This window comes from Somniosus microcephalus, chromosome 33, assembly GCF_052327205.1.
Source record: "Somniosus microcephalus isolate GS21.2 chromosome 33, FLI_Smic_1.0, whole genome shotgun sequence".
Taxonomy (NCBI): domain Eukaryota; kingdom Metazoa; phylum Chordata; class Chondrichthyes; order Squaliformes; family Somniosidae; genus Somniosus; species Somniosus microcephalus.
The window spans coordinates 31,841,851-31,863,286 of NC_141019.1; the positions used below are offsets into that span (position 1 = coordinate 31,841,851).

Here is a 21,436-nt window from a genome sequence, read left to right on the forward strand (position 1 = left end):
ATTCTTCTCATCTGAAGCTCTGAAGCTGGAAGCGCAATAGATACTGCAGAGAGGGAAGGAACCAATGCCAGAACATTCAACATCTAGCCCTGCCAGCAGAAATTGGCCGTCATGAACCCTATCATTTGCACTCACAGGCTCAGAGAGGTTAACACGAGGGGATAGATAGGCTAGATGAGGAACTGAGATAGGGTGACTAACAACTCACCAGGGAACCAGGGGATGAGGTATTGAAGGTGGAGCGTGATGTACCTGAGTGGAAGCTCAGATGTCAGACCCTGACTGTTGAACATTCAGACGATGACGAGTCCTGCCAATGAAAAGATGAATGGTATCAAAGCATAGAGCCATATGAAGGCAATGCAAAGACTGTCTGAAAATGTGTGCAGATGGCAGGGACGGCAGTAGAAACCAATGCCAGCCTTTGAGGCACTTTCAAAGAGAGCTTCTCTAAAGCACAGTGGATCTTGGAGTGAGTGGCAGCTCCAGGAGCATCTCCACCTGTCCCACAGGTCAAAGACTTGTTGACACATAACTCCAGGGATATATTGAGGAACGATCTTCAGGAGCTGTACACCCTGGTGGCTGGGTATCTGAATTTCAGGCCCTTAGATTCAAACTCAAGAGTGAGGCAAGGTGACAAAGTCATCAATTACACACACAATGATGCCCGCAGTGTGTAGCTTGGGGAGAAATACTGCAGAATGCCTCACACAAAGATGCTTTAGTGAGACTGCAGCTCCCTTGGACACTAGCTCCTTTCTGCGTATTGATTCATGGTTATACAGAAAATGGATACCTTTCACTTTCGGCTGCAGAGGAATTTGAGCAGCCTTGACTCGCTCGCTCAGTAATTGAAAGAGCGCTAATTCTAAATGCACAGAAGAATGGGACTTTAAGATGTCATTCTGCCAGGTCATCAAGAAAGAGTCATTGCTTTGTTTGATGACTGCATTTAGTCTCTTCCGCCAGACTAGAAGCCAACATTATCTGTCATTTGAGGTGCTCCCTGACAAGTGCGAAAGTATTGTCAGAGGTGTTGTCTTTCAGATGAAACCCTAAACCAAGGCCCCCATCTGCTCTCTCAGGTGGATATAGAAGATCCCATGGCCACTATTTCGAAGAAGAGCAGGGGAGTTATCCCTGATGTCCTGGGGACAATATTTATCCCTCAATCAACATCACTAAAAACAGATTATCCGGCCATTATCGCATTGCTGTTTGTGGGAGCTTGCTGTGCGCAAATTGGCTGCCGCGTTTCCTACATTACAACAGTGACCACACATGAAGAGTACTTCATTGGCTGTAAAGCGCTTTGGGATGTCCTGAAGTCGCGAAAGGCTCTATAGAAATGCAAGTCTTTCTTTCTTATGGGGATGATTTTGACTTTGGGTGATAGTGTGAAAGAGGCATCAGCCTTCCATTGTACATCTCTCCAGATTTTAATTTCCATTGACTTCAATGAGATGTATAATGGGCGGCTGAATCGAAGTCGCCCGTTTTACGCTATCACCCGAAGTCAAAATTACCCCCAGTGTTCTTAAAATGTATAATGTAACAGTATACACATATGTGCAAAGGTGTTAGCCAGATGTTAATGAAAGAAGATTGCCCATGAAGTGTGCAAAAAGAAAACAAATCGGAACAGCGCAGAGAGAGATTGAACTGTTTCAATAAAACAGGAGGTAACTGGCCATCTTTCACGCTCCTCGAAATCTGGCTGCACGCCTGAGTTTGCGATGTACACTCGCAGCGCACGGGATGATAAAGGCAGAAATTTACCCCGGCTAACCCGTTATCGGTCAATGGGGTCATCTCGTCTCGACTTGAATATCTCTTAATGTCTCTTCACCCCTCAGACCTTCCCTTTTGTTCTTTCATCCCCTCCCCCATTTCCCAGTCCCCAAACTTGCTTCTTAATCTGTTTCATTTCCTGCTTTTTTTTTCTCAGTCCTGACGAAGGGTTTCGACCTGAAACGTTGACTCTGTTTCTCTCTCCACGGATGCTGCCCTGGCCTGCTGAGTTTTTCCAGCGTCCTCTGTTGTTATTTCGGATTTCCAGCATCCGTAGTATTTTGCTGTCGGGTCATATGTCTTCATGGGGGCCGTTTCGTGGATAGAACATTGCGCGAAGCGTTGGTCCAAATTGTTGCTCTGAAACCCTGTACTGGGAGCACGAATTCATAAAAACATAGAAACATAGAAGATAGGAGCAGGAGTCGGCCATTTGGCCCCTCGAGGCTGCTCCGCCATTCAATGCAATCATGGCTGATCATCCAAATTCAATACCCTGTCCCTGCGTTCTCCCCATATCCCTTGATCCCTTTAGCCTTAAATCACCCCGCATATTGCTGATATTCGAGCCCTAGAGTTAACACAAGCGTACCGATACTACCTTGTAATATAGACTACAAGGCTAACTTTGGAGATTGAATCTTACTGTTAGCTGTCTGGAGGTCCCGCGCAGGCCGCTTAGCAGCTTTTGAAAATCTTGAATGGGCCATGCAGCCTGTTAAAGGGACCGTGCGCCCAAAGAAAAAATAGGGCGAACATTGGTGTTGAACCCAGCTGATGCTGTCATAGGAACAGGAGGAGGCCATTCAGCCCCTCCAGCCTGTTCCACCATTCAATTAGATCGTGGCTGGCCTATATCTTAACTCCATCTACCCACCTCGGTTCCCTAACCCTTAATACCATTTCCCAACACAAAAACCTATCAATCTCGGTTTTGAAATTTTCAATTGACCCCCCTCCCGACAACCCGCCTCAACGGCCAGCTTAATCCTGAAATGAAATTTATCATTTTGCTTATGAGGATTTAAACTCTGTTGATTCACGCTAAACACTGTATTAATCAGCTTTTGAATCTGTAATGCTCAGTTGCAGGTACCTTTCCATAAAGTAACTATTAATAGGATAGAATGTCGTGACAAGTCCTTAAGGCCTTCCAGTGTGGTGTTAAATAGCAAAGTTGTGTTGCAATAACATTAGCTGTTGGCTGTGAAAATGCATTTAATTGAGTCGGTTTATGCAGGGAGGCTCCAGAGTCACGTTAGGCATCGCAATACACACCGCTGGCCGTAGCCTGTAAATCCTCATCCAACTGCACGGTGCTCCCAAAGAGAGGGCAGGACACATTACTGCTTTTACTCACGTTGTAAATCATTTTTTCTCTGCGATTTTCCCCCTTCCCGTCCTCTCCTGATGCTGACTTATAGAGGGCAATTTTAGCCGACACCTTCCTGTCGGGATCGGGCGCAGTGCTGGTTTCCCTCTCCACTGGCATTGTGAGGTTGATGGTATCTGTTGGCTGCACCATATCTGGATGGCACAGGCTGATGGACTTTTCAACAACCACCATGTTCACTTATATAGCGCCTTTAACATAGTAAAACGTCCCAAGGCGCTTCACAGGAGTGTTATTAGACAAAATTTGACACCCAGTCCACAGGAGACATTAGGACAGGTGACCAAAAGCTTGTTGGACATGACTGCTTTTACTCACTTCGGGAATCATTTTTTTCTCTGCAATTTTCCCCCTCCCCATCCTCTCCTGATGCTGACTTATAGAGGGCAATTTTAGCCAACACCGCCTTCAGTGGCCAGTGCAGCCTTCGGTCACCTGAGGAAGAGAGTGTTTGAAGATCAGGACCTCAAACCCGGCACTAAGCTCATGGTCTACAGGGCAGTAGTGATACCCGCCCTGCTGTATGCCTCAGAGACATGGACCATGTACAGCAGGCACCTCAAAGCACTGGAGAGGTACCACCAACGCTGCCTCCGTAAGATCCTGCAAATCCATTGGCAGGATAGGCGCACCAACATCAGTGTGCTCGCTCAGGCCAACATCCCCAGCATCGAAGCTCTGACCACGCTCGATCAGCTCCGATGGACGGGTCACATCGTCCGCTTGCCCGATACGAGACTCCCAAAACAAGCGCTCTACTCGGAGCTCTGGCACGGCAAGAGAGCCCCAGGTGGGCAGAGGAAACGCTTCAAGGACACCCTCAAAGCCTCCTTGAAAAAGTGTAACATCCCCACCGACACCTGGGAATCCCGGTCCAAGACCGCACAAAATGGAGGAGAGGCATCTGGGAAGGCGCCGAACACCTCGAGTCTCTTCGTCGGGAGCAAGCGGAAGCCAAGCACAAACAGTGGTAGGAGTGCACGTCAACCCAAGCACCCCACCCACCCGTCCCTTCAACCACCGTCTGCCCCACCTGTGACAGAGACTATAGGTCCCGCATTGGACTCATCAGTCACCTGCAAACTCATTTTTTAATGTGGAAGCAAGTCATCCTCGGTTCCGAGGGACTGCCTAAGAAGAAGAAGAAGGCCAAAGAGGTAAACTTGAGCTCATCCAAAACTCTGCTGTCCTAACTCGCACCAAGTCCCGTTCGCCCATCACCCCTGTGCTTGCTGACCTACATTGGCTCCCTGTTAAGCAATGCCTCGATTTTAAAATTCTCATCCTTGTTTTCAGATCCTTCCATGGTCTCACCCCTCCCTATCTCCGTAATCTCCTCCAGCCCCACAACATTCCGAGAAATCTGCGCTCCTCTAATTCTGACCTTTTGAACATCCCTGAATTTTATCACTCCACCATTGGCGGCCGTGCCTTCAGCTGCCTGGGCCCTAAGCTCTGGGATTCCCTCCGTAAACCTCTCCACCACTCTCTCCTCCTTTAAGACGCTCCTTAAAACCGACCTCTTTGACCAAGCTTTTGGTCACCTGTCCTAATATCTCCTTATGTGGCTTGGTGTCAAATTATGTCTGATAATCGCTCCTGTGAAGCGCCTTGGGACATTTTACTAACATTAAAGGCGCTGTATAAATGCAGGTTGTTGTTGAGGTAGGTTTTAAGGAGACCAGTCCTTTTTTTTTTGGTATGTTTGTGCAGGTAAAATCCAATATTGCTATCAAAAAGAAAAGGGATAGCTGCAGATCGATTATTCCCAGGAACTGCCGCCCAGTTAAATCGATTGAAATTGAGAGGGGCGGCTCAGATTCCATGGGAAATTGACACGTGGGAGATGTCAACGTGCAGCCGCCTTTCACTAGTGGGGTGGGGGGAATAAAATGCCAATAAATATGTGATTTGAAATATAATAGCGGAAGAAGAGGTGATGAGCCCGGTGACTTGCAGTGATTGTGCCGGAGGGGTGTGTGTGTTGCCTACCGAGCCACAGTGTCAGCTCAGTGGGCAGCACCCTTGTCTCTGAGTCAGAAGGTTGTGGGATCAAGTCCCACTCCAGGGACTGAGCACAAATATCTAGGCTGACACTCCCATGCAGTACTGAGGGAGTGCCGCACTGTCGGAGGGTCAGTACTGAGGGAGCGCCGCACTGTCGGAGGGTCAGTACTGAGGGAGCGCCGCACTGTCGGAGGGGCAGTACTGAGGGAGCGCCGCACTGTCGGAGGGGCAGTACTGAGGGAGCGCCGCACTGTCGGAGGGGCAGTACTGAGGGAGCGCCGCACTGTCGGAGGGGCGGTACTGAGGGAGCACCGCACTGTCGGAGGGGCGGTACTGAGGGAGTGCCGCACTATCGGAGGGTCAGTACTGAGGGAGCGCCGCACTGTCGGAGGGGCGGGTACTGAGGGAGCGCCGCACTGTCGGAGGGGCGGTACTGAGGGAGCGTCGCACTGTCGGAGGGGCAGTACTGAGGGAGTGCTGCACTGTCGGAGGATCAGTACTGAGCGCTGCACTGTCGGAGGGGCGGTACTGAGGGAGCGCCGCACTGTCGGAGGGGCGGTACTGAGGGAGCGCCGCACTGTCGGAGGGGCGGTACTGAGGGAGCGGCGCACTGTCGGAGGGGCAGTGCTGAGGGAGCGCCGCACTGTCGGAGGGGCGGTACTGAGGGAGCGCCGCACTGTCGGAGGGGCGGTACTGAGGGAGCGTCGCACTGTCGGAGGGGCAGTACTGAGGGAGTGCCGCACTGTCGGAGGATCAGTACTGAGCGCTGCACTGTCGGAGGGGCGGTACTGAGGGAGCGCCGCACTGTCGGAGGGGCGGTACTGAGGGAGCGCCGCACTGTCGGAGGGGCGGTACTGAGGGAGCGGCGCACTGTCGGAGGGGCAGTACTGAGGGAGGGCCGCACTGTCGGAGGGGCAGTACTGAGGGAGCGCCGCACTGTCGGAGGATCAGTACTGAGGGAGCGCCGCACTGTCGGAGGGGCAGTACTGAGGGAGCGCCGCACTGTCGGAGGGGCAGTACTGAGGGAGCGCCGCACTGTCGGAGGGGCAGTACTGAGGGAGCGCCGCACTGTCGGAGGGGCAGTACTGAGGGAGCGCCGCACTGTCGGAGGGGCAGTACTGAGGGAGCGCCGCACTGTCGGAGGGGCAGTACTGAGGGAGCGCCGCACTGTCGGAGGGGCAGTACTGAGGGAGCGCCGCACTGTCGGAGGATCAGTACTGAGGGAGCGCCGCACTGTCGGAGGGGCGGTACTGAGGGAGCGCTGCACTGTCGGAGGGGCGGTACTGAGGGAGTGCGGCACTGTCGGAGGGGCGGTACTGAGGGAGCGCCGCACTGTCGGAGGGGCGGGTACTGAGGGAGCGGCGCACTGTCGGATGGACGGTACTGAGGGAGCGCCGCACTGTCGGATGGACGGTACTGAGGGAGCGCCGCACTGTCGGATGGACAGTACTGAGGGAGTGCCGCACTGTCGTAGATGCCGTCTTTCGGATGAGACCTTAAACCGAGGCCCTGTCAGCTCTTTCAGGTCGACGTAAAAGATCCGATGGCACTATTCCGAAGAAGAGCAGGGGAGTTCTCGGTGTCCTGGTCCACATTTATCCCTCAAACAACCTCACTAAAACAGATTATCCAGTCATGATCAAACGGCAGTGGGAGCTTGCTGTGCGCAAATTAGCGGCCACATTTCCTACATTACAACAGCGACCACGCTTCAAAAAAAGTACTTCATTGACTGTGAAGGGCTTCGGGACGTCCTGAGGTGGCGAAAGGTGCGGGAGAAATGTCTTTTTTGTTGGGAGGAGGAGCAGGGTTGGTGGAGGCGGGAAGCGGAGGCAGGGCTCGGGCTGGTTTGGAAACGCGCACACGTCGGTCGAGGGGGGTGTTTTTTTTGTGTGTGTGTGCTCGGCGCAGGACGTGCGCGGGCTTCGGGAGTCTGGCACAGAAAAAAAAAATCTGATGAGGGAGGCCGGCGGGCGGGCGGCGCCTGGTGCCGGGCAGGGCGGCGGCGGCCGAGCGCGGATCAGAGGAAGGGCTCGGCTGCCGGTGATGGACGCGCCGACAATGGGATGTGCCGCCACAATGGCACCAGCTTTGCGCCCAATCTAGGAATTTTGCTGGCGGGGGATTTTTTGTTGTTGTTGTTTGGAATGCATAATTTTTTGAAGCGACTCCTAATTTAAAAAAAATTTTTTGCATACCATCTTGTGCAAAAACCCCCACATGTGAATGATGTTCAAGTATCACATCCGCATGGTTTTCAATGACTTAAAGGTGCTGGTTTTGATGAGATCTTTCGCGATGCAAAGGAGCGAGCAGGATTTGGAGACGGGCCGGAGAAGGGCAGGAGGAGGAGGAGGAGAAGGGCTGGCCAGATCGGGATGCGGCTGGCCCCACTTCCCCAATTGCTCGTCCCGGGCCGATGAGGACTGTTACGGGTCGGACGGGGCCGGGGCCGGGGGGGAAGGAGGCGAGGAGAAGGCGAGGGATGCGCCGCTCCACAGCGGAATGGACTCGCTGTCCCTCAGCAGCACCGAGAGTGGGATGAGGAGCCCATTGTGCAGGATCTGTTTCCAGGGACCAGACCAGGTACAGTCCAAATCCACCCCCCCCCCTCCCAATCTCACATTCCGCTCACATATCCCTTGGAGGCATGATTCTCATCACCGCTTTTGGCAGCTAAGGCTCAAGAGTTGTTGAGGAATAATGAAACGATCAGGTCTGCAAAGGCAGATTTATGATCGATTTGGATTGAAATGTTATTCCCTTGGCTACAACAACACCAACTTGTATTTATACAGCGCCTTTAACGTACTACCACGTCCCAAGGCGCTTCACAGGAGCGATTATCAAGCAAACATTTGACACCGAGTCACAGAAGGAGATATGAGGACAGGTGACCAAAAGCTTGGTCAAAGAGGTAGGTTTTAAGGAGCCTCTTAAAGGAGGTAGCGAGGCGGAGAGGTTTAGGGAGGGAATTCCAGAGCTCAGGGCCGAGGCCACAGAAGGCACGGCCACCAAAGGTTGAGCAATTATAATCAGGGATGCTCAAGAGGGCAGAATTGGAGGAGCGCAGATATCTCGGAGGGTTGTGGGGCTGGAGGAGGTTACAGAGATAGGGAGGGGCAAGGCCATGGAGGGATTTGAAATTGAGGCGTTGCTTAACCGGGAGCCAATGTAGGTCAGCGAGCACAGGGGTGATGGATGAACGGGACTTGGTGCAAGTTAGGATACGGGCAGCCGAGTTTTGGACCACCTCAGGTTTACGTAGGATAGAACGCGGGAGGCCAGCCAGGAGTGCGTTGGAATAGTCAAGTCTAGAGGTAACAAAGGCATGGATGAGTATAGAAGATGAAGGAGTGATCTAATTGAAGTGTCTAAGATGATTAATGGATTGGATAGAGTAGATAGAGAGAAACAACTTCCTCTGGTGGGCGAGTCCAGAACAAGGGGGCATAACCTTAAAATTAGAGCCAGGCCGTTCAGGGGTGATGTCAGGAAGCACTTCTTCACACAAAGGGTGGTGGAAATCTAGAACTCTTTTCCCCCCCCCAAAAAAGCTGTTGAGGCTGGGGATTCAGTTGAAAATTTCAAAACTGAGATTGATAGATTTTTGTTGGGTAAGGGTATTAAGGGTTACGGAACCAAGGATGGTAGATGGAGTTGAGATACAGATCGGCCGAGATCTAATTGAATGGCAGAGTAGGTACGAAGGACTGAATGGCCTCCTGCACCTGTGTTACCACCTTCTAAGAAAATAGTCTTCATTGCTTTTATTGGCTACTGATTGATATCCAAAGGGCAGTCGCTTGAAATCACTGAAGCCAGAAGATGCTGCAAATGTACAGCAGGCCGACCAGCGTCTGAAAGGCTAACGCTGCCTTTATCAGAACAGACACAGTCAGACTGGAGAGGTCCCGTTACAGGACGGACCAAGATAAAGGTTGGGAGGGGGAAAAGTTGGCTGAGCCTCGGAGAGTCTAGCAGGAAAATGGGGGCGAGCGAGCTGAGGCCTGAAGTTGTTGGGAGCTGCAGGCTGCCCAAGAGGAAGATCAGATCCTGTTCTTGAAGTTTGCATTAAGACTGAATCTGATTGTAAAGCGAGTTTTGACTCTTGGTTGGGTGAAATGATATAAGATATAATGACCGTTTAACTTTTTTTGCAATGATTATATCGTAATTAATCCTTCAGTTTGGAAGCGATCACGCATGAACTGTTGGCACAGCACCAACAGAAAAAAGATGGAAAACCGATTAGACCCACCCTCCCAGATTCCACGGTGCTATTAAGGAGAATCGAGAATCGGTGGATATGTGCGAATGATTTCAGTGCTTGCAGTTCAGTCGATGCTTCTAACCTTTGCTCTCACAGTTTACGAGGTCACATAAACCGTTGGCGAAGATCACTGCTTTGTAATGTCCATTATTTCCCACGTGGGGGTGATTTTTATCCGAAGTTGCCGGGTGGGAAACCCATGGGATCGGGTGGAACGTGCGTTTACGATCCCGTCTGTTGTGGAGGGTAAAATCGGGCGGGGTGTAAAGCCCGCGTTGCACCCGATCCCATCAGAGTCCCGATGGACGGGCTCGGTCACAGTTGCTCCCGATTGACTCTCTACCTTTGGCCAAGAATGTGAGCTACTGCCTCTCGGGTTGCAGGATGTGAGCTGAGCTGTTCAGTGATGCCCTGTCACTTTTTAGCTGTGGCCGCTATAATGTGCGCAGTGACTTCTGTAACCAGAGAACCAGTGGTTTTCTGATGCAAGGGAAAGATCTCCTTTTGGTTGCTGTGTGATCGCGACCATTGTAAACAGGGTGTGTACATTTCCTGTCTTCGCTATTTCTAGCACAATCGTAAATGCATTTTAAGTGACACGGGGAAATCTTCCCCATAGTGCTCAGCTGCAGTCAGTATTGGAGTAACCGGAACATTCCAGGATGGATCTCATATTTTATGGAGCACATTCAGCAATGGTAAATATTAATACCTGATCCTGTCACGAGAGGATGAGATGAAGCACTGGTGAGAGTTTTGTCTCTGTCAGTTGCCTTGCATTGTGTTGTGTTCTCTGACTTGTGGTTGCAGATTGCACTGTACAGTGAACTTGATGTCTCATGCTGAATGGGGGACGGGGTAGACCACAATAATCTCCGACACGTGCACATATGGAGTATAATAGTGTCCGCCGTGGCTCAGTGGGCAGCACCCTCGCCTCTGAGTCAGAAGGTTGTGGGTTCAAGTCCCACTCCAGAGACTTGAGCACAAAAATCTAGGCTGATCCTCTAGTGTAGTGCTGAGGGAGTGCCGCACTGTCGGAGGGGCAGTACTGAGGGAGCGCGGCACTGTCGGAGGGGCAGTACTGAGGGAGCGCGGCACTGTCGGAGGGGCAGTACTGAGGGAGCGCGGCACTGTCGGAGGGGCAGTATTGAGGGAGCGCCGCACTGTCGGAGGGGCAGTACTGAGGGAGTGCCGCACTGTCGGAGGGGCAGTATTGAGGGAGCGCCGCACTGTCGGAGGGGCAGTACTGAGGGAACGCCGCACTGTCGGAGGGGCAGTACTGAGGGAGCGCGGCACTGTCGGAGGGCCAGTACTGAGGGAGCGCCGCACTGTCGGAGGGGCAGTACTGAGGGAGTGCCGCACTGTCGGAGGGCCAGTACTGAGGGAGCGCCGCACTGTCGGAGGGTCAGTACTGAGGGAGCGCCGCACTGTCGGAGGGGCAGTACTGAGGGAGTGCCGTACTGTCGGAGGAGCAGTACTGAGGGAGTGCTGCACTGTCGGAAGGGCAGTACTGAGGGAGCGCCGCACTGTCGGAGGGGCAGTACTGAGGGAGCGCCGCACTGTCGGAGGGCCAGTACTGAGGGAGCGCCGCACTGTCGGAGGGTCAGTACTGAGGGAGCGCCGCACTGTCGGAGGGGCAGTACTGAGGGAGTGCCGTACTGTCGGAGGAGCAGTACTGAGGGAGTGCTGCACTGTCGGAAGGGCAGTACTGAGGGAGCGCCGCACTGTCGGAGGGGCAGTACTGAGGGAGCGCCGCACTGTCGGAGGGGCAGTACTGAGGGAGCGCCGCACTGTTGGAGGGGCAGTACTGAGGGAGTGCCGTACTGTCGGAGGAGCAGTACTGAGGGAGTGCTGCACTGTCGGTGGGTCAGTACTGAGGGAGCGCCGCACTGTCGGTGGGTCAGTACTGAGGGAGTGCTGCACTGTCGGAAGGGCAGTACTGAGGGAGCGCCGCACTGTCGGTGGGTCAGTACTGAGGGAGCGCCGCACTGTCGGAGGGGCAGTACTGAGGGAGTGCCGTACTGTCGGAGGAGCAGTACTGAGGGAGTGCTGCACTGTCGGAAGGGCAGTACGGAGAGTGCCGCACTGTCGGAGGGGCAGTACTGAGGGAGCGCCGCACTGTCGGAGGGGCAGTACTGAGGGAGCGCCGCACTGTCGGAGGAGCAGTACTGAGGGAGCGCCGCACTGTCGGAGGGCCAGTACTGAGGGAGCGCCGCACTGTCGGAGGGGCAGTACTGAGGGAGTGCCGTACTGTCGGAGGAGCAGTACTGAGGGAGTGCTGCACTGTCGGAAGGGCAGTACGGAGAGTGCAGTACGGAGAGAGTGCTGTACTGTCAGGGGCAGTACGGAGAGAGCGCCGCACTGTCTGAGGGGCAGTACTGAGGGAGTGCTGCAGTGTCGGAGGTGTCGTCTTTCGGATGAGACGTTAAACCGAGGCCCCATCTTCTCTCTCGGGTGCTTAGACGAGCAGGGGAGTTCTCCCGGTGTCCTGGGGCCCATATTTATTCCTCAACCAACATCACAAAAACAGATTATCTGATCATTATCACATTGCTGTTTGTGGGATCTTGTTCTGCGCAAATTGGCTGCCGCGTTTCCTACATTACAACAGTGACTATACTTCATTGGCTGTAAAGCGCTTTGGGACATCCTGAGGTCGTGATAAGTGCTATAGAAATGCAAGTCTTTCTTTTCAGAAGCCAATGGTGGGACACCAAAGTGCATTTTGCCCCGTATGTTCCACTATTCTACGATACGGGGTGGGCGCGGAGTAACTGAAATCCAAATTAGGACAACATTTGGCTGTTTCTAATGGATCTGACAGAGGCCAATCTCGAGTTTGTAGACAAAGATGCCACACATGTCTAATTTTAGTGATGTTGGATAGCTAGAAAATGAATGCACAGCTCTCTAAATTGTATTGGCAGAGAACGAGAGTATATATTGGTTTTAAGATTTAGAGAAATTGGTTTCTGATTTCTTGCAACCTGCAGTGGACTTTAATAGCATCACGCTCGAAGCACCATACCTAAAATAGAATCAGACAGCACAGGAGGAGGCCATTTGGCCCATTGTGCCTGTGCCGGCTCTTTGAAAGCTCTCCAATTAGTCCCACTCGCCTGCCCTTAGCCCTGCAAATTTTTCCTTATAATATCACAAGGCTGGCAGCAGGTGCAACACTCAAAATGGCCACGGGACCCACTCACTTTGTAGTACCACAGTTGCATTGTTGTATTCTATACTGTGGTTATTTGCAACAGTTTAATCTGCAATTGATTGCAGGTCCTGCTGTTCAATCCACAGCCAAGCCCCTGGTTTGGTGTTCTCCAGATACAAAGCAGTGTTCTTGTTTTTTCCCCTTTTTTTTAAAATTGAGGATGAGACTGCCATGTCTTGGTGAATTTTGCACTGACACGTTGGGTGTTGTCAGCGCTGGAGCCCCGACTGCACCAGAAAGAGAGTTCCACTCCCGACGCCAGCCATCCTGTGGCCTCTGAGTGAGGTTGCCAGTGAGCGCCACAGTAGTTTTGTGCTTTAAGTCCATGTCCCCGAGGAACTGGGCGGTGACGGCTCTAAATGCTTTCATGTCGGACCTGCACAGCTAGCAGACAGTGGATCAGTCTGGGCTGGATTCAAAACCCAAGTCCCAGAGTGAAAGAGGTGTGTGTTAATCGCGTTCACCATCTGACCACCATGGGTTTACAAAAGGGGATTGGGGTTGGTTTTATACATCTATTAAGGGGAATCTAGGTAAGTACATCATCCAGTACGATTTGGACAGGTTGGGTGATATGGCAGATGCAGTATAATGTGGATAAATGCGAGGTTATCCACTTTGGTGGCAAAAACAGGAAGGCAGATTATTATCTGAATGGTAATAGATTGGGAGAAGGGGAAGTGCAACGAGACCTGGGTGTCCTTGTGCACCAGTCGCTGAAGGTAAGCATGCAGGAGCAGCAGGCGGTTAAGAAGGCAAATGGTATGTTGGCCTTCGTAGCGAGAGGATTCGAGTACAGGAACAAGGATGTCTTGCTGCAGTTGTAGAGGGCCTTGGTGAGACCGCACCTTGAGTATTGTGTGCAGTTTTGGTCGCCTTATCTGAGGAAGGATGTTCTTGCCATGGAGGGAGTGCAGCGAAGATTCACCAGACTGATACCTGGGATGGCGGGAATGACGTATGAGGAGAGATTGGGTCGATTAGGCTTATACTCGCTGGAGTTTAGAAGAATGAGAGGGGATCTCATCGAAACTTATAAAATTCTAACAGGACTAGACAGACTAGATGCAGGAAGGATGTTCCCGATGGCGGGGGAGTCCAGAACCAGGGGTCACAGTCTAAGGATAAGGGGTAAGCCATTTCGGACTGAGATGAGGAATTTCTTCACCCAGAGAGTGGTGAACCTGTGGAATTCTCTACCACAGAAGGCAGTTGAGGCTAATTCATTAAATATATTCAAGAAGGAGTTAGATATATTTCTTCAGGCTAAAGGGATCGAGGGATATGGGGAGAAGGCAGGGACAGGGTACTGAGTTTGGATGATCAGCCATGATCTCATGGCGGAGCGGGCTCGAGGGGCCGAATGGCCTACTCCTGCTCCTATCTTCTATGTTTCTATGAGGGAGAAAGGAATAGAAGGATGTGCTAATAGGGTGGGAGGAGGCTCGTATGGAGCATCAAAACCGGCACGGACCAGTTGGGCGCGCTCGCTCTCTCGTCCCAAAGCGCTTTACAGCCAATGAAGTACTTTTTGAAGTGTGGTCACTGTTGTAATGTGGGAAACGCGGCAGCCAATTTGCGCACAGCAAGCTCCCACAAACAGCAATGAGATAATGACCAGATAATCTGTTTTTATGCTGTTGGTTGAAGGATAAATATTGTCCAGGACACCGGGGAGAACCCCCCTGAACTATTTCAAAATAGTGCAATGGGATCTTTTCCGTCCACCTGAGAGAGCAGACGGGGCCTCGGTTTAAGGTCTCAGCTGAAAGACGGCACCTCCGACAGTGCGGCGCTCCCTCGGTACCGCCCCTCCGACAGTGCGGCGCTCCCTCGGTACCGTCCCTCCGACAGTGCGGCGCTCCCTCGGTACCGCCCCTCCGACAGTGCGGCGCTCCCTCGGTACCGCCCCGCGACAGTGCGGCGCTCCCTCGGTACCGCCCCTCCGACAGTGCGGCGCTCCCTCGGTACCGCCCCTCCGACAGTGCGGCGCTCCCTCGGTACCGCCCCTCCGACAGTGCGGCGCTCCCTCGGTACCGCCCCTCCGACAGTGCGGCGCTCCCTCGGTACCGCCCCTCCGACAGTGCGGCGCTCCCTCGGTACCGCCCCTCCGACAGTGCGGCGCTCCCTCGGTACCGCCCCTCCGACAGTGCGGCGCTCCCTCGGTACCGCCCCTCCGACAGTGCGGCGCTCCCTCGGTACCGCCCCTCCGACAGTGCGGCGCTCCCTCGGTACCGCCCCTCCGACAGTGCGGCGCTCCCTCGGTACCGCCCCTCCGACAGTGCGGCGCTCCCTCGGTACCGCCCCTCCGACAGTGCGGCGCTCCCTCGGTACCGCCCCTCCGACAGTGCGGCGCTCCCTCGGTACCGCCCCTCCGACAGTGCGGCGCTCCCTCGGTACCGCCCCTCCGACAGTGCGGCGCTCCCTCGGTACCGCCCCTCCGACAGTGCGGCGCTCCCTCGGTACCGCCCCTCCGACAGTGCGGCGCTCCCTCGGTACCGCCCCTCCGACAGTGCGGCGCTCCCTCGGTACCGCCCCTCCGACAGTGCGGCGCTCCCTCGGTACCGCCCCTCCGACAGTGCGGCGCTCCCTCGGTACCGCCCCTCCGACAGTGCGGCGCTCCCTCGGTACCGCCCCTCCGACAGTGCGGCGCTCCCTCGGTACCGCCCCTCCGACAGTGCGGCGCTCCCTCGGTACCGCCCCTCCGACAGTGCGGCGCTCCCTCGGTACCGCCCCTCCGACAGTGCGGCGCTCCCTCGGTACCGCCCCTCCGACAGTGCGGCGCTCCCTCGGTACCGCCCCTCCGACAGTGCGGCGCTCCCTCGGTACCGCCCCTCCGACAGTGCGGCGCTCCCTCGGTACTGTACTGGTGTGTCAGCCTAGATTTTTGTGTTCAAGTCTCTGGAGTGGGACTTGAACCCACAACCTTCTGACTTTGAGCTGAGGGTGCTGCCCACTGAGCCACGGCCGATGTTTGAAGAAAGTAACTGATCGGCGCTGCTTCTGATAGCTGAATAGAGAAATGTGCTGTCTGTTTGTGATACCGATTAGCCAGGAATTTCCCACGTTTGATTCTTGATCTGTGCTGACCTCAGGCAGGACTAGGGAGGGGAAAAATCAGCCAAGGTTCCCACTCCTGATCACCATCCTGTGACTCGAAGGTGGAAAAAGTGTATGGCTTGTCTGTGATGCCGTCCACAGCCAAATAGTCCGCTGATGTGGGGCAAAACTTTCAACTTTGGGAGGGGTGTAAAACGGGCGGTAGTGGATTAGCCGCCCGCTCTTACCCCCACCTGCAATTGATGTTCCTTTCGATTGAAGCCAATGGAAAGAGTAATCGGGCAGTGTTTGTAACGGGCACTCAACCCACCTCTGCCCGCTTTACATCCCCGCCCAAGCTGAAAGTTTTGCCCGCTCTGTTGAGTCTCGCACATGAAGAATGGCTACTTGGGTGAGGCACCAGAAGGCAATTGTGAAAATATCCCCCAACACGTCGGTGCCTTCAGGAGATGGAGGGGAGAAAGTGAAATATTGAGTGTGTAATGTGTAGACATAACAGTGTCGATCATTCTGCAGCTGATCTTTTAACCTGTTTACAAAAAAAGCAAAAAAACTGGAGATTGGTTCATGACAATGGAAATAGTGATGTGAGCGAGTGTGTGTGCGTGCGTGTGAGAGAGTGTGTGTGCGTGCGTGTGAGAGAGTGTGTGTGCGTGCGTGTGAGAAGGGGTGTGTGGCTCTGCACGCATGCACTCAGAGAATTTGAGAGGTTTATATAACGTTGGCTGTGTAACTTGTACGTTTTATGCTTTCTAAATACACTGGTGTATTTTCTTTACTGTTCTACATCAATCTCTTCTAATCCTTTTTCCGCTTTTTAGTCGCCTTTGGTATTTTCTACCTTTTTCCCCTCGTCTCCTTTCTCTGTCAATTATTCCGGCTCTTTTGGCTTTTCCTTATCTCCAGTTAGCGGTGCAGCTGTACTTGACACACAAGCAAGAAAGGAATCATCTCAAAATGATAGGAGGCTTTTGTATTCCTCGTCCGAGTGCGTGGGCAGTGGGTGGGAGCGTAGCTGTCTCGAATGTTGTATTTATGTTGCCGAACTGCTTGAAGGAATGGGATTGGAATATTGCCTGAAGGGTTCTGTGCTGTGGAAATGACTGTGCCGTACATTGGGAGAGGGTCCGTTACACAATGCTGGACAAACCCAACTGCACACGTGCAAAAGTGCACTTGTTTGAAACAACAACGACTTGCATTTATATAGCGCCTTTAACATAGTAAAACATCCCAAGGCGCTTCACAGGAGCGGACCTGCGTGAGGTACGAGGCGAGGCGGCAGTTAAAAGGAGGAGCGAGGCGAGGCCCGACCACAGCGGCTGACCTGGGAGTGCAGTGAGGAGCGAGGCCCAACCAGAGTGAACCTGCGTGAGGTGCGAGGCGGCAGTTAAAAGGAGGAGCGAGGCGAGGCATACCAATTCAGCAGCAGGGGAGAGAGGTAAAAAGTAATCCAAGTGTGACGTCACCAGGAAGCAGGTAAGTGATTGGTTGGTGAGTATTTCTTTCTCTTTTTCATTACAAGCTTAAATTCTGCGGTTTATATTTTCTTGGGTCTCTGTGGTGTAGTGGGGACAGTTGGTAAATAAGCTCCCTAGAGTATATCTTTAACTGGTGGTATTGAATTAATTTAAATTAATTAAAGGGGTAAGTCATGCCAGGAGAGCCCAGCCCCGTGTTATGCTCCTCTTGCTCTATGTGGGAATTCAGGGACGCTGCCAGTGTCCCTGACGACCACGTGTGCCAGAAATGCATCCAGCTGCAGCTACTAACGGGCCGTATTGAGGCGCTGGAGCTGCGGATGGATGGGTTGTGGAGCATTCACGATGCTGAGAGGGTCGTGGATTACACGTTTGATGAGTTGGTCACGCCGCAGGGTAGGGCTGCACAGGCAGAAGGGAAATGGGTGACCACCAGGCGGAGCAATAGAAGCAGGCAGTTAGTGCAGGGGACCCCTGTGGCCATCCCCCTTTCAAACAGGTATACCAGTTTGGATACTGTTGAGGGGGATGACTCACCAGGGGAAGGCAGCAGCAGCCAACTTCCTGGCACCAGGGGTGCTTCTGCTGCTCAGGAAGGGAGGAAAAAGAGTGGGAGAGCAATTGTGGTCGGGGATTCTATCATAAGGGGAACAGATAGGCGTTTCTGTGGCCGTAGACGTGACTCCAGGATGGTTTGTTGCCTCCCTGGTGCCAGGGTCAAGGATGTCACTGAACGGCTGCAGGGCATTCTGAAGGGGGAGGGTGAACAGTCAGAGGTCGTGGTTCACATTGGGACCAACGACATGGGTAGGAAGAGGGATGAGGTCCTGCAACAAGAATTTAGGGAGCTAGGTAGCAGATTAAAGAGTAGGACCTCAAAGGTTGTAATCTCTGGATTACTCCCGGGGCCACGTGCTAGCGAGTATAGGAATAGGAGGATAGAGCAGATGAATGCGTGGCTAAAGAGTTGGTGCAGGAAGGAGGGCTTTAGTTTCCTGGATCACTGGGCCTGCTTCTGGGGAAGGTGGGACTTGTACAAGTCGGACGGGTTGCACCTGAACCAGAGCGGGACAAATATCCTTGCGGGGAGGTTTGCTAGCACTGTTCGGGGGGGGTTTAAACTAAAATGGCAGGGGGTTGGGAACCTGAGCAGGGAGACAGAGGAAAGGAAAACAGGGATAAAAAGCAAAAGATAGGAAGGAGAAAAACAAAAGTGGCAGTCAGAGAAATCAACGGTTTAAATCAAACGTGGCCACAGTCAATAATAATTCTAATGGGTCTAAGAGCGTTAAAAAAACAAGCCTGAAGGCTTTGTGTCTTAATGCGAGGAGCATTTGTAATAAGGTGGATGAATTGGCTGCGCAAATAGAGGTAAACGAATATGATTTGGTTGGGATTACGGAAACATGGCTCAAGGATGGCCAAGACTGGGAACTCAACATCCAGGGGTATTCGATATTCAGGAAAGAGAGGCAAAAAGGAAAGGGAGGTGGGGTAGCATTACTGGTTAAAGAAGGGATTAATACAATTGTAATGCAGGATATTAGCTCTGATGATGTGGAATCTGTATGGGTAGAATTGAGAAATACTAAGGGGAAAAAAACATTAGTGGGAGTGGTATATAGACCTCCAAACAGTAAGGCGGAGGTTGGGGATGGCATTAAAAGGGAAATTAAAGAAGCGTGCAATAAGGGCACAGCAGTCATCATGGGTGACTTTAATCTACATATAGATTGGGCCAACCAAATTAGTAACAATACTGTGGAGGAGGAATTCCTGGAGTGTTTACGGGATGGTTTCCTGGACCAATATGTCGAGGAACCAACCAGAGATCAGGCCATCTTAGACTGGGTATTATGTAACGAGAAAGGATTAATTAGCAATCTTGTACGAGGCCCCTTGGGTCGGAGCGATCATAATATGATCGAATTCTTCATTAAGATGGAGAATGAAGTAGTTGACTCAGAGACAAGGGTCCTCAATTTAAATAAAGGAAACTACGATGGTCTGAGGAGCGAGTTGGGTAGGATTGATTGGGGAATGGCACTCAAAGGGTTGACGGTGGATAGGCAATGGCAAACATTCAAAGACCAAATGGATGAGCTACAGAATTTGTTCATCCCAGTTTGGCATAAAAATAAAACAAAAAAGGTGACTCAACCGTGGCTAACAAGGGAAATTAGGGATAGCATAAGATCCAAGGAGAGGACATATAAATTGGCTAGAAAAAGCAATAATCCTGAAGATTGGGAGCAGTTTAGGAGTCAACAAAGGAGGACAAAGGGATTAATTAAGAAAGGGAAAATAGAATATGAGAGTAAGCTTGCTGGGAACATAAAAACTGACTGTAAAAGCTTTTATAGATATGTGAAGAGAAAAAGATTGGTGAAGTCAAGCGTAGGTCCCTTACAGTCAGAATCAGGGGAATTTATAATGGGAAACAAGGAAATGGCAGACCAACTAAATACATACTTTGGTTCTGTCTTCACAAAGGAGGACACAAATAACCTCCCAGAGATGCCAGGGAACATAGGGTCTGATGAAAGGGTGGAACTGAAAGAAATCAGTATTTGTAGGGAAATGGTGTTAGGAAAATTGATGGGACTGGAGGCTGATAAATCCCCAGGGCCTGATGGTCTACATCCCAGGGTACTTAAGGAAGTGGCCCTAGAGATAGTAGATGCATTGCTGGTCATCTTCCAGAACTCGATAGACTCTAGAACGGTACCCATGGATTGGAGGGTAGCTAATGTTACCCCACTATTCAAAAAAGGTGGTAGAGAAAAAGCGGGGAATTATAGACCGGTAAGCCTGACATCGGTAGTGGGGAAAATGCTAGAGTCTATTATAAAAGATGTAATAGCAGAGCACTTGGAAAGCAGTGACAGGATCGGACAAAGTCAACATGGATTTACAAAAGGTAAATCATGCTTGACTAATCTACTGGAATTTTTTGCGGATGTAACTGGTAAAATAGATAAGGGAGAACCAGTGGATGTGGTGTATTTGGACTTTCAGAAGGCTTTCGATAAGGTCCCACGTAAGAGATTAGCGTGCAAAATTAAGGCACATGGGATTGGGGGCAAGGTATTGACTTGGATAGAGAACTGGTTGGCGGACAGAAAGCAAAGAGTTGGAATAAACGGGTCGTTTTCCGAGTGGCAGGCAGTGACTAGTGGGGTACCGCAAGGATCGGTCCTAGGACCCCAGCTGTTCACTATATATATTAATGATCTGGACGAGGGAATTGGATGTAATATCTCCAAATTTGCAGACGACACAAAGCTGGGTGGGAGGGTAAGCTGGGAGGAGGATGTCGTGAAACTCCAGTACGATTTGGACAGGTTGGGTGATTGGGCAGAAACATGGCAAATGCACTATAATGTGGATAAATGTGAGGTTATCCACTTTGGTGGCAAAAACAGGAAGGCAGATTATTATTTGAATGGCAATAGATTGGGAGAAGTGGAAGTGCAAAGAGACCTGGATGTTATTGTGCACCAGTCGCTGATGGTAAGCATGCAGGTGTAGCAGGTGGTTAAGAAGGCAAATGGTATGTTGGCCTTCGTAGCAAGAGGGTTCGAGTACAGGAACAAGGATGTCTTGCTACAGTTGTACAGGGCCTTGGTGAGACCGCACCTTGAGTATTGTGTGCAGTTTTGGTCACCTTACCTGAGGAAGGACGTTCTTGCCATGGAGGGAGTGCAGCGAAGATTCACCAGGCTGATACCTGGGATGGCAGGAATGATGTATGAGGAGAGATTGTGTCGATTGGGCTTATACTCACTGGAGTTTAGAAGATTGAGAGGGGATCTCATCGAAACCTATAAAATTCTGTCAGGCCTGGACAGACTAGATGCAGGAAGGATGTTTCTGATGGCCGGGGAGTCCAGAACCAGGGGTCACAGTCTAAGGATAAGGGGTAAGCCATTTAGGACTGAAATGAGGAGGAATTTCTTCACCCAGAGAGTGGTGAACCTGTGGAATTCTCTGCCACAGAGGGCGGTGGAGGCCAATTCATTAAATATATTCAAGAAGGAGTTTGATATATTTCTTAAGGCTAAAGGGATCAAGGGATATGGGGAGAAGGCAGGGACAGGATACTGAATTTGGATGATCAGCCATGATCTCATTGAATGGCGGAGCAGGCTCGAAGGGCCGAATGGCCAACTCCTATCTTTTATGTTTCTATGTTAGAAGTGATTATC

The 21,436-nt window shown here is 51.9% G+C and overlaps 2 protein-coding genes across 6 annotated transcripts in view; one reads left to right on the top strand and one right to left on the bottom strand.

The window, feature by feature from the left end:
- cdk4 (cyclin dependent kinase 4) overlaps window positions 1–21,436 on the bottom strand; it is a 215,855-nt gene that overhangs the window by 134,628 nt on the left and 59,791 nt on the right. The gene's annotated exons all lie outside the window — the stretch shown is intronic.
- LOC147097102 (E3 ubiquitin-protein ligase MARCHF9-like) overlaps window positions 7,022–21,436 on the top strand; it is a 54,690-nt gene continuing 40,275 nt past the window's right edge. The window contains exon 1 of the mRNA XM_085972931.1: window positions 7,022–7,780. Within this exon, the coding sequence (XP_085829057.1) occupies window positions 7,421–7,780 (360 nt within the window). The 5' untranslated portion in view covers window positions 7,022–7,420. The remainder of the gene's footprint in view (window positions 7,781–21,436) is intronic.